The sequence below is a fragment of the Macaca thibetana genome, chromosome 1, assembly GCF_024542745.1.
Source record: "Macaca thibetana thibetana isolate TM-01 chromosome 1, ASM2454274v1, whole genome shotgun sequence".
Taxonomy (NCBI): domain Eukaryota; kingdom Metazoa; phylum Chordata; class Mammalia; order Primates; family Cercopithecidae; genus Macaca; species Macaca thibetana.
The window spans coordinates 218,300,547-218,316,605 of NC_065578.1; the positions used below are offsets into that span (position 1 = coordinate 218,300,547).

Consider the following 16,059-nt stretch of genomic DNA (forward strand, 5'->3'; position numbering starts at 1 on the left):
GCACTCCAGCGTAGGCGACAAGAGCAAAACTCCGTCTCAAAAAAAAAAAAGGGAGGTGATAGGTGAGAGATAGTGGCTGAGGATTTCCCAGAACTGATGAAAATCACTACTCTGGCTGGATGCTGTGGCTCACATCTGTAATCCCAGCACTTTGGGAGGCCAAAGTGGGCAGATCACGAGGTCAGGAGTTCGAGACCAGCCTGGCCCACATGGTGAAACCCCATCTCTACTAAAAATACAAAAAAATTAGCTGGGTGTGGTGGTGCACACCGATAGTCCCAGCTACTCAGGAGGCTGAGGCAGGAGAATCCTTTGAACCCAGGAGGCGGAGGTTGCAGTGAGCCAAGATTGTGCCATTGCATTCCAGCCTGGGCAGACTCTGTCTCAAAAAAAAAAAAAAAAAAATCACTACTCCATAAAGTCATGAGGGCCCCAAGGGATTCCAAAGAGGAGGAAAAGAAATAGGTTTACACTCAGATGCAACAACATAGTGAAGCTGGAGAACACTAAAAATAAAGAGAAAAGCTTAAAAGCAGCTAGGGGATAAAAGACAGATTGTCTTCAAGAAAAAGCAGTTAGATAACTGGTTGACAATAGGAAAATGCTTTCTGTGCAGAAAGAAAATACTACCCATCTAAAATTCCATACCCAGCAAAAATGTCTTTTTAAGAATGAGGTGGCTGGGTGCAGTGGCTCACATTTGTAATCCCAGCACTCTGGGAGACCAAGGTGGGAGCATAGCTTGAGCTTAGGAGTTCGAGACCAGCCTGGGCACCATGGAGAAACCCTGTCTCTACAAAAAAATACAAAAATTATCTGGATGTGGTGGAATGTGCCTATGGTTCCAACTACCTGGGAGGCTGAGGTGGGAGGATTGCTTGAGCCTGGGGGTGTGGAGGCTGGAGTGAGCTGTGATTGTGCCACTGCACTCCAGCTTGGGTGACAGAGTGAGACCCTGTCTCAAAAAAAATAAAAGAATGAGGTAAAAATAAAGATATTTCAACCTAACAAAAACAGACTGCCACCAGCAGATCATCACTAGAGGAAACCCTAAATAATACACTTCAACCAGAAGGAAACTGACCTGAGAGAGCAGCTCTGAGGTATAAGAATGAGAACATTTTAAAAGATAAACGTGAATGAACACTGTGTAAAATAGTGACAATGTCTTTTGGGGTGAAGGAAGAATTGAAATACATAACAAAGAAAAAAATATGTAACTGTCACATGTAGGATGAAGATTCTTGTATTATCCAGGAGGATTTATTACATTTAGACTTTGACCACAGATTTAAGAGCCAAGAAACAGAGTTAAGTCTACATTGGCCGGGCACAGTGGCTCACACCTGTAATCCCAGCACTTTGGCAGGCCGAGGAGGGAGAATCACTTGAGCTCAGGAGTTCGAGACCAACCTAGGCAACGTGGTGAAACCCCATCTCTACAAAAGCTACAAAAATTAGCTGGGCATGGTGGTGTGCGCTGTAATCCCAGCTACTCAGAAGGCTGAGGCAGGAATGTCGCTTGAGCTTGGAAGGCAGAGGTTGTAGTGAGTGGAGTTCACACCATTGCACTCCAGTCTGGGTGACAGAGCAAGACTCTGTCTCAAAAAAAAAAAAAAAAAAAAAGTGAAAAGCATATATCGAGCTTTGATATGACAGAGGTAGCATAGACAATCATTGGGGGAAGGAGGGACTACTCAACACATGGAACTGGAAAGATTGGTAATCTATAAGGAAAAAGGATGGAAAGCATGCCTACCTTACATCATACACAGAAATCAACTCAGGATGGATAGGAACTTAAATGTAATACAGGTAGTTACCTTTCTAACTCTAATTTTCTTTTTTTTTTTTTTGAGATGGAGTCTCGCTCTGTCACCCAAGCTGGAGTGCAATGGCCGGATCTCGGCTCACTGCAAGCTCTGTGTCCCGAGTTTACCCCATTCTCCTGCCTCAGCCTCCTGAGTAGCTGGGACTACAGGCGCCCCCACCTCGCCCGGCTAATTTTTTAATATTTTTAGTAGAGACAGGGTTTCGCCGTGTTAGCCAGGATGGTCTCTATCTCTTGACCTCGTGATCCGCCCGTCTCGGCCTCCCAAAGTGCTGGGATTACAGGCTTGAGCCACCGGGCCCGGCCTTCTAATTTTCTTAAACAGGAAACAAATGCAAAACATAAACCATAACCATAACTTCTGCTCATCAACAAACACCTTAAAGTGGAAAGACAAGTTAACTGGGAGAGATACTTTTAATACATTTACCTGAGAAAAGAATAATAAATCTGTAAAGAATGCCTACAAGTCAATACAAAGGCAATAACTCAAGAGAATGATAGAAAAAAAAAAAGTAACAGGCATTGCAAGAGGAAGTACATTGCTAAGAAGCATATCAAGATGCTTAAACTCATTAGTAACCAGGAACATCAAGACCATAGTAAGATTTATTTGCACCAACTTAATTGGTAAATATAAAGAAATCTGATAATACCAAGTCTTAGAAAAGATGTAGATCAATCCGATATCTAATACATTGCTGCTGGGAATTAAATTGGTCCAACTATTTTGGAAAAGTCTGTTAACATCTTTCAAAATTGGGTATTCATATACCTTAGAACCCAACAATTTTAGTTATTTGTCTATATGCAAACTTTAATACAGTCACACATCCCATAACCGTGTGGTGGTCAACCACAGACTATACACACAGCAGTGATGAAACCACCATATTTTTACCGTATCTTTTCTATGTTTAGATATACAAGTACTTACTGTTTTTTTTTTTTTTTTTTTTTTTTTGAGACGGAGTCTCGCTCCGTCGCCCAGGCTGGAGTACAGTGGCCAGATCTCAGCTCACTGCAAGCTCCGCCTCCCGGGTTCACGCCATTCTCCTGCCTCAGCCTCCGGAATAGCTGGGACTATAGGCGCCCGCCACCTCGCCCGGCTAGTTTTTTGTATTTTTAGTAGAGACGGGGTTTCACCGTGTTAGCCAGGATGGTCTCGATCTCCTGACCTCGTGATCCACCCGTCTCGGCCTCCCAAAGTGCTGGGATTACAGGCTTGAGCCACCGCGCCCGGCCACAAGTACTTACTGTTATGTTACAGTTGCCTGCGACATTCAGCCCAGTTACATGCTGTACTGCAGTATAAGCACAGCTGGGAGCAATCTTTTATAACAAAGAGCCTGGTGCTCTGCAGGCAACACCATCCCATCGAGGTCTGTGTAAGTACACTCTATGATGTTTACACAACAAAATTGCCTACTGATGCATTTCTGAGAACATATCCCCACTGGATTTTTGTCAGTTTTGTTTTGTTTTGAGCCAGGGCCTCACTGTGTCACCCAGCCTGGAGTGCAGTGGCATAATCAGAGCTCACTGCAACCTCTGCTTCCTGGACTCCAGTGATCCTCCCACCTCAGCCTCCTGAGTAACTGGGATTACAGGCAGGCACCACCACGTCTGGCTAATTTAAAAAAATTTTTTGAGATGAGGTTTTGCCACGTTACCCATGGTGGTCTCAACTTCCTTGGCTCAAGTAATCCACCCACGCTGGCCTCCATATTGCCATTGTTTTTTTGTTGTTGTTGCGTTTTTTTGTTTTGTTTTGTTTTGACACTGTGTTTCACTCTTGTCACCCAGGCTGGAGTACAATGGTGCCATCTCGGCTCACTGCAACCTCCACCTCCCGGGTTCAAGTGATTCTCCTGCCTCAGCCTCCCGAGTAGCTGGGATTATAGGCATGTACCACCATGCCCAGCTAATTTTGTATTTTTAGCAGAGACAGGGTTTCTCCATGTTAGTCAGGCTGGTCTTGAACTCCTGACCTCAGGTGATCCGCCTGCCTTGGCCTCCCAAAGTGCTGGGATTACAGGCGTGAGCCACCATGTCCGGCCGATATCCCCATTGTTAAGCGATGCATGACTGTGTTAATACCCAATGATTTGCACAGGAATGCTCATAATAGCACTACTTATAATAGCAAAAAACAAACTGGGGACAATCAAAATGCCAGTCAGGGAATGAATAAATTGTGGCATATTCCCACAGCAGAATCCTATGCAACAATGAAAAACAACGATTGCTCCACACAACAACGTGGAAGAATCTCATAGACAATGTTCAGTGAAAGAATGGAAAACTCACTCTAGGTACAGCATCATGTGGATAGATACTGTTAATACCGTTGAGTCTAAAAGCAAGTCCTTGCAGTCCTACTCCTGCCTACATACCCGAGAGAAATGAGTGACTATTTTCCCCAAAATACACGTATAAAAACATTCACAGCAACTTTATAACAGCCCAAACCTGGAAATAAGCTAAATGCCCCTCAATTGGAGAATGGATAAGTAAATTATGAGATATTCACACATTGATATATTGCATAACAATGAAAATAATAACTGGTACATGAAACAACTTTGATTAATATCATAGATGCAATCCTTGGTGAAAGAAGCCAGATGGTTAAGTCGGTGACCTCATAAAAATGATTGCATTTATACGAAAATCACTACAATTAGGCAAATCTAATCCACAATGACAAAGGTCCATTTCTTCTGGTGGGAGTGTCAACCGGGAGGGAGTATGAAGAGCTGTGTGGGTTTTGGAAATGTGTTATACTCTGATCTGGATGATAATGACGGAGGTATATACATCTATAAAAACTTATGTGCTGAACGCGTAGGATTTGTGTACTTTACTGTAGTTTACACCTTTTTTTTTTTTTTTTTTTTTTTTTTTTTTTTTTTTTTTGAGACGGAGTCTCGCTCTGTCACCCAGGCTGGAGTGCAGTGGCCGGATCTCAGCTCACTGCAAGCTCCGCCTCCCGGGTTTACGCCATTCTCCTGCCTCAGCCTCCCGAGTAGCTGGGACTACAAGCGCCCGCCACCTCGCCCGGCTAGTTTTTTGTATTTTTTAGTAGAGACGGGGTTTCACCGTGTTAGCCAGGATGGTCTCGATCTCCTGACCTCGTGATCCGCCCGTCTCGGCCTCCCAAAGTGCTGGGATTACAGGCTTGAGCCGCGCGCGCCCGGCTGTAGTTTACACCTTAATGAGAAAAGTTTTTAAAGTTCCAGAAGACAAAATGGAATTTCACCCTTTTTATAAAGTTCAGAAATGAGAGTTACTAAACAATAATATTCACATGTGATAAAACTAGGAAGGAGAGAGCTTAGCGGGGAGAGAACATAAAATTCAAGATGATGGTTACCTCCAAGGGGAGCATAGGAGAGGAACACCAACAATTCTTGGGTTGGATGGCAGTTGTATTGGTGTTACTCTATTTAAAAATAAAGTAATTGGTTTAAAATAAAATATGGAGGCCACCCAGGCATGAGCCAGTGACACCAGCGGATCATGCACCAAGGGTTATCATTAGTCCAGTTTTTCATACCTGAGGTCGTTTTTATAACACAAATACCGGTCCACTGATGATTTACCTGATAACATTTCCCAAATTGGTTAAACTTAAGTTAACGCGTGATCCTTCCCTCAGTCTGTCTCCTTCAGATCCTGAAGATTTCTGCCTCTCACTTCCTGCAAGGTCCACCAAATTAATGCTGGATTGTTTGGTGAGGTCTCTTTCTAGGAAAACCTGGAGAAAAGCATCACAGGTCATGCCACAGTATCAGGGAGGGGCAGGCTGCATGGGCGGGCACTCCCCTTGACATGTAAAGTGGTTTTTTTTTTTTTTTTGAAACAGTCTTGCTCTGTCTCCCAGTCTCCCAGGCTGGAGTGCAGTGGCATGATCTTGGCTCACTGCAACCTCCACCTCCCAGGTTCAAGTGATTCTCCTGCCTCAGCCTCCTGAGTAGCTGAGACTACAGGCACCTGCCACCACAGCTGGCTAATTTTCGTATCCTTAGTAGAGATGGGGTTTCACCATATTGTACAGGCTGGTCTCAAACTCCTGACCTCAAGCGATCCACCCACCTCAACCTCCCAAAGTGCTGGAATTACAGGCGTGAGCCACCGCGCCTGGCCTTAAATGGTTGTTTTCATTGTATTTCAGTCTGAAAAAACAAAATCTGCAACATAAAATGCCATTCCCTACAATAACATTTTACAATAAAATATCTCAGTCTCCTCTTCCCATTCTGTAAATCTCCTTTCCAGTAAAACGCTAGATACCGATTAGTGCTCCATTATTTCTATGACCAATAAATTCTTAATATAAATCACTGTGAAATCTGCAAAATAAGTAGCTCTTCAGGACTGTGTGGTCATGTGGAAAGAACATGTACTTCAGGATCCTACAGATTCCTTTGCAGCCTCCGTGACTTTGTGCAAACGACTTATCTTTTCAGAGTTTCAACTTTCACAGTGGCAAACCAGTGATAGGAACACATTCCTGAGATGTTATGAGGGTTAAATATCATAGAGGTGATGGTTGTAGCACACACCTGGCACACAATATCAGGTGTTAATATCACTACTGATCCCAATATACAGAGTACGGTGCTAACTCTCTTCACTCCTTTTTTCCTAGCTCATTTCTTCACTTGCCCCTAAAATACCAAGTTAAAAAAATATCAGGGCAAACCATATATAAAGGTGGTGAATTTTACTAACATTGTGAAATCAAATGAATAGTACTTAAAAGTTTACAAAGTTCCTTCAAATGCAATATCTTTTTCAAGCTTCCTGACGTTACTGCAAGGAGAGTATCTCGTCTCATCTTACAGAAGAGGAAACTGAGGCTCAGAGGTTATTTCCCAAAGGCTTAGAGCTGGTGAACAGAGGTGTCCAGACTTGAACACAGTCCCGTGCTTTCCCCTTATTCCTGCATAGAATGGGATTCTTTTCATGGATTACTGTTCTATTACTGGTACTAAGACTTAGGGGACAGAGGTGGTAGGATCATAGCTACATGTAACATTGACCCAGGATTTGTGAATAGCCATTTCTAGATCAAACTGGTGGCACTGTAGAGATCACCCTCTGATGTCCACCGAGGTACCGGTGTGGAGGATCAAAGTGGGCTCTAGTGGATCTAAGATTCTAGTTAGTGGAATGTTACATGCACTGCTTGGTTCCTAAGAACTTACTTGGTGCGGCCGGGCGCGGTGGCTCATGCTGTAATCCCAGCACTTTGGGAGGCCAAGGTGGGCAGGTCACCTGAGGTCGGGAGTTCAAGACCAGCCTGACCAACATGGAGAAACCCCGTCTCTACTAAAAATACAAAATTAGCTAGGCATGATGGTGCACGCCAGTAATCCCAGCTACTCGGGAGGCTGTGGCAGGAGAATCGCTTGAGCCTGGGAGGCGGAGGTTGCAGTGAGCTGAGATCGTGCCATTGCAATCCAGCCTGGGCAACAAGAGCAAAACTCCGTTTCAAAAAAAAAAAAAAACTTGATGCATCCACGCATGGAAAGGGTACTTCAGTACCTGGCAGTCCTCAGGCTCGTGGGTCTGAATGCTGGTCTCACGGTGGTAATGAACAGATGTGTTGCTGATGCAGTTCTCCAGGATAAACCATGGAGACACTCTCATACCTTCACAATTTGCTCCTTGATCAAATTGGGGTCAAAGCTTATTCCTCCAAGCCCTGGAATGTACTTGAGGGAAAACAGCTCTTAGTCCTATGGGGCCCTTTGGGGCTCTGATAGGCTCACTTAGGCTGGGTGGGGTGTGACCATTGAGGTGGGAGGGAGGCAGGAAAAGGGCACACATGTCCCCTTTTCCTGTTTCTGGCTCTATATGCTGTGGTTGGAAGAGCCACCTTCATCCATAGGTCAAATCTGCAGGATCCTGTAATACCCACCAACCCATTATGCCAGGGGGAGCCTTCCGCAGGGGGAGCCTTCCGCAGGGGGAGCCTTCCGCAGAGCAGCCTTGTGTGGAGATCCCACCAGGGGGAGCCTTCCGCAGGGGGAGCCTTCTGCAGGGGGAGCCTTCCTCCCAGAGCGGCGTTTTCTGGAGATGGGGACAGTGGTGTCCACTCGGCTCTCACCTGCTTGAACTGGACGGTGATGACCAGGTGGGACCGGCTGCTGCTGGCATTCATGTTGGTCGAAGCCATGGTCCTTATTTTTGTTCCTTGTTCCATCAGCCTTTCAATTTGGGCATAGTTCTGACAGGGCACCAACTTCAGGCCTTCCACGTAAAAGCCCAGCTGTTGATCTTCCCTTACTCTGAGCCCACCAGGTTTTTTGGTTCTGGACAGTAAATCTCTTATCTATAGAAAATAGAACAAATAATGTAAACTTCAGGAAGGCAGGGGTTGTTGTTTACTTCACTTCTGCATCTCTGCCTATATAGATGCTCAATAATAGTTATTGGATGAATGGATAAATTTCTGTAGATATTTCATAATTTAGCAAAGTAAGAAATAGGGAAATTGCAAGCAAAAGGATAGGAAGACTGCCGTAATTAGTGAAGTCAGAAGCATGCTTCCACTGGAGACAGAGTTTTGCTTTGGTTGCCCAGGCTGGAGTGCAATGGCGTGATCTCGGCTCACCGCAACCTCCGCCTCCCCGGTTCAAGCGATTCTCCTGCCTCAGCCTCCCAAGTAGCTCAGGTTATAGGCATGCACCATCATGCCTGGCTACTTCTTGTATTTTTAGTAGAGACAGGGTTTTACCATGTGGGCCAGGCTAGTATCAAACTCCTGACCTCAGGTGATCTGCCTGCCTCCGCCTCCCAAAGTGCTGGAATTACAGGTGTGAGCCACCGTGCCTGGCCAGCTTTTCTTTTTAAGTTAAAAAAAAAATTTCTTTTATAAATACAGTTTTATTATTGTCAGGTATATACCTAGACCACTCAACCAGACTGAGTTCCCTAAGGGTGTGTGTCTTTTTACCAGTGGATCCTCACAGTTCCTGACACAGAGCATGCGCGATGAGCATTGCATGCACAGTGCAGCTGGAGCTGGGCTCACACCTGACACTTAGTTCACTGCTCCGGGGGCCGGGGAAGCTGCCTTTGCAGCATGATGAGGTGTGTGAGTAGGTGTCCACAGCGGTCTGTCTATAAATAGGTGCTTCTGAAGTTTTTGCACTTGAACACATTGTTCTCTTATTAACACAAATATTCTCCTGGCAATCTCATTAACTCTATTTCATTAGCAACTCCTTTGCAGATAATATAAAAATAAACCACCATAGCCTCTTTCTAAATTCTGTATTACAAAGTAGTGAAGTCTTACTTTACTAAGAACAGTGAAAAATAATAAAAGTAATTGGAAGTTAGTAATGTTCAAAGTACCTAATGTGCGCAGAAGACACGTTCTGCCTAGGTTAAGTCATGGCACAACAAATACCACTACCCTGAGACCTCTACTTCCAAGGGAAACTTAGTCTCAACAGTATTTGTGGCCAGGCACGGTGGCTCACGCCTATAATCCCAGCACTTTGGGAGGCTGAGGCTGGTGGATCATTAGAGGTCAGGAGTTCAAGACCGGTCTGGCCAAGATGGTGAAACCTCATCTCTACTAAAAATACAAAACAAATTAGCCGGGCATGTTGGCGGGCACCTATAGTCCCAGCTACTCAGGAGGCTGCGGCAGGAGAATCACTTGAACCCGGGAGGCAGAGATCGCAGTGAGCTGAGAACACACCACTGCACTCCAGCCTGGGCGACAGAAGAGACTCCATCTCAAAAAAACAAACAACAAACAAAACCCCAGTATTTGCAACAGCCTAACCAAACAGAAAATCTGGGTAATTCTTTGGATTTTATTATGGGAGGTTTGTGTGATGATGCTTACACCAGGGCCTTAGGGAAATTCCCATGTCCCCTTACTCTCAAAGCCACTGCTAAGAAGGCAAAGCAGAGTCATGCTGTGTCCCAGTCGAGCCGGAGCAGCCTGTGTTACGTGGTGCAGAGCGACCCGGACTGAGAATCAGACCTGGCATCTTAGTCCTGGTTCTGCCTCCAACATGTGAGACCTTTGGAAAGTCTCTGACATTACCAGTGTTCTCCTTCTAGAAGGACAGATTAAATGATCTCTAAGCTCTCCCCGAGCTCGAGCGTCTGTGGCTTTAAGTCCTAGAGTCCAGGCAAGATCGCAGATTGAAGTTTGGGGGAAGCAAAATTAGGATGACAGACATAAGGTGCCGGAGATAAAACATCAAAATGGGGACAACTTCTGCCTTAGCTAGGAAGCCTTTCTGTAATTTCCCCCGTGATAGAAATGATAGGAAGTGGCATATCAGACTGAAGACATGACTGAATCAGGCTTATTAGAAAAACGGCAAGTAAGTGTATCTGGATGGAATGGAAGTACAGGGACTGACAGGGACAGATGCTGGCAGCAGGACCCTCAAGTTATACCTGGAGATCAAGAGTGACGATGGGCCGGGTGCGATGGCTCCTGCCTGTAATCCTTTGGGAGGCCGAGGCAGGAAGATTACCTGAGGCCAGGAGTTCGAGACCAGCCTGGGCAACATAGTGACACCCTGTCTCCACAATTTTTTTTTTTTTTTAATTAGCTGGGCATGGTAGTGTGCGCCTGTAGCTCCAGCTACTTGGAGGCTGAGGTAGGAGGATCACTCGAGCCCAGGAGTTTAAGGTTACAGTGAGTTATGATCGTGCCACTGTACTCCAGCCTGGGCAACAGACAGAGACCTTGTTTCAAAAAGGAAAGAAAGAGAAAAAAAGATCACCACAACCTTGTCCCTGACCTGGGCCATCGAGAGCCTCCTAACTCCTGCTCTGCTCTGTCTGGCACTCCTTCAAGTCCAGCTTCACTCTGCCGCTGGAGAAATACCTAAAACCCCGATCTGATATTTTACTCCCCCGTTTGGAAGCCTTGCTTGGTTCTCCGTTGACTGCTCATTGAAGCACTTTCCTTCTTGGCAACAATCTTTGGCTTCATCCCCGGATGCTCCCCCTACCCTCAGCAGCCTCATACCCACTCCCACCACACAGGGTACTTGCCCGCCCTGTAAATGCTAACTTTCATGTGTTAATGGATTTAAAATACCCATCCTGCTGCCGGAAGTGCCGCTATTTCTATTTGCACCTTGCACCCTCACTTCTCTGCCTCGCCAAAGTCATAACCCTCTTTCAAGGCCCAGCCTCACTACTCTGCGGACGGCAGGGAACAGCCGTGGTGGTATTAGCTCCACCCCTGCTTCCAAGCCTCCGCCCGGGTGCCGCTCCTGTGCACACATAGCATCGTGTTACTTGCTGCAGTGAGTGTTGCGTCCTCCACTGAGCTGCTCCAGGGCGGGAATCATGTCTTAGGTTTTATTCATCCTCAGAGTCTAGCATTCTGTCTAAAACAATAAGGATATTTAACAGACCTTATTTAATTGACTGTTGAAAGAACTGACGGAAAAATGAGGCTTGAAAAGGATCTTAGTGTCAGGCCTCTGAGCCCAAGCTAAGCCGTCATCTCCCCTGTGACCTGCACATATACATCCAGATGGCCTGAAGTAACTGAAGAATCACAAAAGCAGTGAAAATGGCCTGTTCCTGCCTCAACTGGTGACATTACCTTGTGAAATTCCTTCTCCTGGCTCATCCTGGCCCAAAAGCTCCCCCACTGAGTACCTTGTGACCCCCACTCCTGCCAGCCAGAGAACAACCCCCTTTGACTGTAATTTTCCACTACCCACCCCAATCCTATAAAATAGCCCCACCCTTATCTCCCTTCACTGACTGTTTTCGAACTCAGCCCGCCTGTACCCAGGTGAAATAGCCTTGTTGCCCACACAAAGCCTGTTTGGTGGTCTCTTCACACGGACAAGAGTGAAACTTAGGATGCCCAATTCTCTGCTTTTGTTGTTGTTTTTTTGAGACGGAGTCTTGCTCTGTCACCCAGGCTGGAGTACAGTGGCGCAATCTCGGCTCACTACAAGCTCTGCCTCCCAGGTTCACGCCATTCTCCTGCCTCAGCCTCCTGAGTAGCCTCCTGGGACTACAGGCGCCCGCCACCATGCCCAGCTAAATTTTGGTATTTTTTAGTAGAGACAGGGTTTCGCCATGTTAACCAGGATGGTCTCGATCTCCTGACCACGTGATCTGCCTGCCTCAGCCTCCCAAAGTGCTGGGATTACAGGCGTGAGCCATCGCGCCCGGCCCTGATTCTCTTACTTAGAGATAAGGAACAGAATTCCAGAGAGATTATCATCATGAGTGGCTGTCAGTAGGGGGACCATGGTAAGATGTCCTTCTCCCCCCATTCTTCCCCATAAGAACCCAGTAGTAAAGGGAGTAAGGTCCAGGGTTTGGGTAGTTTCTGGGGTTCCACTAAAACTATTAGCATATGGCCTCTGACCATAAGAAACCTACAGTTATAGGTACATTTGTCAATGTATCCATTCAGCAAGCATCTAGGAAGCACCGATTCTAGACTAAATATTGCATAAGTCCTGTGGATGAAAAAGTATGTGATTATTTGGAAATCACAACTATGTAAATAAAATTTTACAGTACAGTGTAATAAGTGCAAGGGGAAAGGGTAGAATGAAAAAAATGCTGAAGATCTAGCTTTGGATAGGCACTGTGTTAGACATTTAAAAATTTAGTACATCTTCAGATGTAGTGTCTTATTTTAAATTTTCCTTATGAAAATGCAAACTGAGCTCTGAGATAAGATGAGTTTCCAAAGTCACACAGCTAGTAAACAGGAGAGCTGGGCTTTGAAACCATCCTCTTCCGACTCTCCAGGAGCTGGGGAACCACAGCCTGTGAGCCGAATTCAGCCCACCGCCTGCTTTTGACCCTTGAGCTCTGAGTGTTTATCACGTTTTTAAATGGCTGAAACAAAAGTACTATTTTGTGACATATGAAAATGATGTAATATTCAAATTTAGTGTCTATAAGTAAAGTTTCATTGATACACAGACAGTTGCGCCTTCTCCCGTCTCGTCTACGGCTTCTGTTGAACTATGACAGCAGAGGTGAGTGCCTGCAGCAGGGACAGCGTGGCCCCCAAAGCCTGAACTGTTGACTACCTGGCCCTTGGCGGGTAAAGTTTGCCAGTCCCTGTACAGTGTCATGCCGGCTGAAGCTACCTGCCTCAGACAGAGCAAGGTGCTGACCTTGAGCTGGATCTTCAAGTTTAGTGGTTTCTTTAAGGACAGAGAAGGGAGAATCGGTGCTCCAGGCAGAGAAAGGACAGATGCGAGAAAGGAGAACATGCTCTGGAAAGGAGGAACAGTTCCATGCGTGAAGAGAAGGGGACGTTGATGAAGTTGGAGAGGTAGGTGGGGCTGGGGGGTTGAGGCCAGGCCAGAGTTTACAGGCAGGACATGTGACCCTGAGTCCCACGGGTTTGCTGAGCTGCAGAGTCGCCCAGATTTGCATGTCAGAAACATCTCTATTACCTGTTCATTGTAAATTTCCAGCATACTGAACGTAACCTGCATGAAGAAGAGCACACAAAGTAAATATTCTCTTGAAACAGTTATTTTGGGGGCAGAGAAGTGATAGCGAAACAACATAAATGTTGAACAATGGGAAAAAAGCTGATGCTAAATAAAGCAAAGCTCTTTTTCAATGTGCAATATGAGGTTCTCAAATAATGATATAGCGGAAGTTCTTCCAATAATTAAAAACAGATATAGGCTGGATGCGGTGGCTCACGCCTGTAATCCCAGGACTTTGGGAGGCCGAGGCAGGTGGATCACTTGAGGTCAGGAGTTTGAGACCAGCCTGACCAACATGGTGAAACCACGTCTCCACTAAAAACACAAAAATTAGCCAGGCGTGGTGGCGGGTGCTTGTAGTCCCAGCTGCTCGGGAGGCTGAGGCAGGAGAGTCACTTGAACCTGGGGGGTGGAGGTTGCAATGAGCTGAGATCGCACCACTGCACTCCAGCCTGGGCGACAGAGTGAGGCTCCATCTCACAAAAATAAAAACAACAACAATAAAAAGATACAAAACAGTAGTACATGTGTTTTGGTCTCAACTGGGGACAGAGGAAGGCTCTTCTTTCATGTTCACGCCCCAACCTGAACATATGTGGAGAGACTGGTCTCCACCCGCCCATGCTCTCAGACTCCTGCTAGCCAACCTCGCACCACTTAAGCAGGAGTGGGGGACTCTGGATGGCTCTAGTCTAGAGCAAAGGCCTCGAGTACTGGCATTTTCCCACCTCCCCCAAGAAAAAGCTGGCTTGTCTGTCACCCCGCAGTAAGTCTTGCTAGTCAGGCCTTGCAGCCACAGAGCTTCCTGTTAGCTTCCGTATGTCTCATGTTTTTTATTTTTATTTTCCATATGTAATATATCCATGTAAGGGTGTCTCATGTTTAAAAATGAACAAAGGGCCAAGGATTAGCAGACAGAGAAAGCCTGCAATATAGAGAGAGGGGTTAAAACAAACAAGTAGAAAGAAGGAACTCAGGAAACAGACTGAGAGAGTAAAAGGCAATGTTTTTTTCTTTCTTTTCTTTTTTTTTCTTTTTTTTTTTTTTTGAGGCAGAGTCTCGCACTGTCACCCGGGCTGGAGTGCAGTGGCACTATCTTGGCTCACTGCAACCTCTGCCTCCCAGGTTCAAGCGATTCTGCTGTCTCAGTCTCCCAAGTAGCTGGGATTACGGGCGCCCACCACCAGGCCCAGCTAATTTTTTTGTATTTTCAGTAGAGACGGGGGTTTCACCATGTTGGCCAGGCTGGTCTCAAACTCCTGACCTTGTGATTCACCTGCCTCGGCCTCCCAAAGTGCTGGGATTACAGGTGTAAGCCACCATGCCCAGCATTTTTTTTTGTTTTTTAAGACAAGGTTCTGCTGTCGCCCAGGCTGGAAATGTAGTGGTATGATCTCAGCTCACTGTAGCCTCAACCGCTGGGCTCAAGCAATTCTCCTGCCTCAGCCTCCTGAGTAGTTGGGACTATAGGATCATGCCACCACGCCCAGCCAACTTTTGTATTTTTAGTAGAGGTGGGATTTTTCCATCTTGCTCAGGCTGGTCTTGAACTCCTGGCCTCAAGTGATATGCCCCCCTCGTCCTCTCAAAGTGCTGGGATTACAGGCATGAGTCACCGTGCTCAGCTTAGAAATATTTTTTAAAGCCCTAGAAGTAATAGCCTCAAAGAAAGAATTATACCCATGGAAAAAAAGAGGATTTTATTTGAAAGAACAACCAGAGAATAAAAGAAAGTGCTTGTAAATTAAATTTATGAATGACAGCCAAAATAAAAATGCAGGAGGGTTATAATAACATTAAGGGAAACTTCTAGAATGCAGAATAAAAAACCAGTGGTGGCTCACACTTGGAATTCCAGCTACTTGAGAGACTGATGCCAGGAGGATCCCTTGAGCCCAGGAGTTCAAGACAAGCCTGGGCAACAGAGTGAGACTCCATCTCTTTTAAAAAAGAAAAGACCAAGAAATAGAAGATAGGTTGTAAAAGATAATAAAATTACAACATTAGTACGAGAGGCCCAAAATCCAATTAGTAGGAATTTCAGAAAGGGAAAACAAGAAATACAGGAGATAAAATAAGAAATAATATAAGAAAAGTTTTCCAGAACTGAAGGACAGGAATCTCCAAATTGAAAAAGGTCCACCAAGTGTCCAGCATGATAAATGAAAAAAGACTCATTAAGATGTCAGAACATCAGGCCGGGCGTGGTGGCTCAAGCCTGTAATCCCAGCACTTTGGGAGGCTGAGACGGGCAGATCACGAGGTCAGGAGATCGAGACCATCCTGGCTAACACGGTGAAACCCCGTCTCTACTAAAAAAAAATACAAAAAACTAGCCGGGCGAGGTGGTGGGCGCCTGTAGTCCCAGCTACTCGGGAGGCTGAGGCAGGAGAATGGCGTGAACCCGGGAGGCGGAGCTTGCAGTGAGCTGAGATCTGGCCACTGCACTCCAGCCTCGGCGACAGAGCGAGACTCCGCCTCAAAAAAAAAAAAAAAAAAAAAAAAGATGTCAGAACATCAAGGATAATGAGAAGACCCTGAAGGCTGCGAGAGAGAAACTGACCATCAAAAATGGTTGCATACAAAGAACTGGCGATCAGAATGGTAGCCAACTTCTCAGCTGCAACACTAGAACTTAAAATATAACGGAGGCCTTCAATATTCTCAGAGAATTCTATTCCAGGTAAATGTCAGTCAAGTGTGGAGGTAGGAAAAGATATTTTCAGTTGTGCAAAGGATGAAAAG

General features: G+C 45.7%; 1 protein-coding gene across 1 annotated transcript in view; it reads right to left on the minus strand.

Annotated features, from left to right (window-relative positions):
• LOC126959051 (kinesin-like protein KIF28P) overlaps positions 1–16,059 on the minus strand; it is a 69,749-nt gene that overhangs the window by 32,470 nt on the left and 21,220 nt on the right. Inside the window, 3 exon segments of the mRNA XM_050797989.1 lie at positions 5,437–5,591; positions 7,950–8,174; positions 13,273–13,308. Of these exon segments, the coding sequence (XP_050653946.1) occupies positions 5,437–5,591; positions 7,950–8,174; positions 13,273–13,308 (416 nt within the window).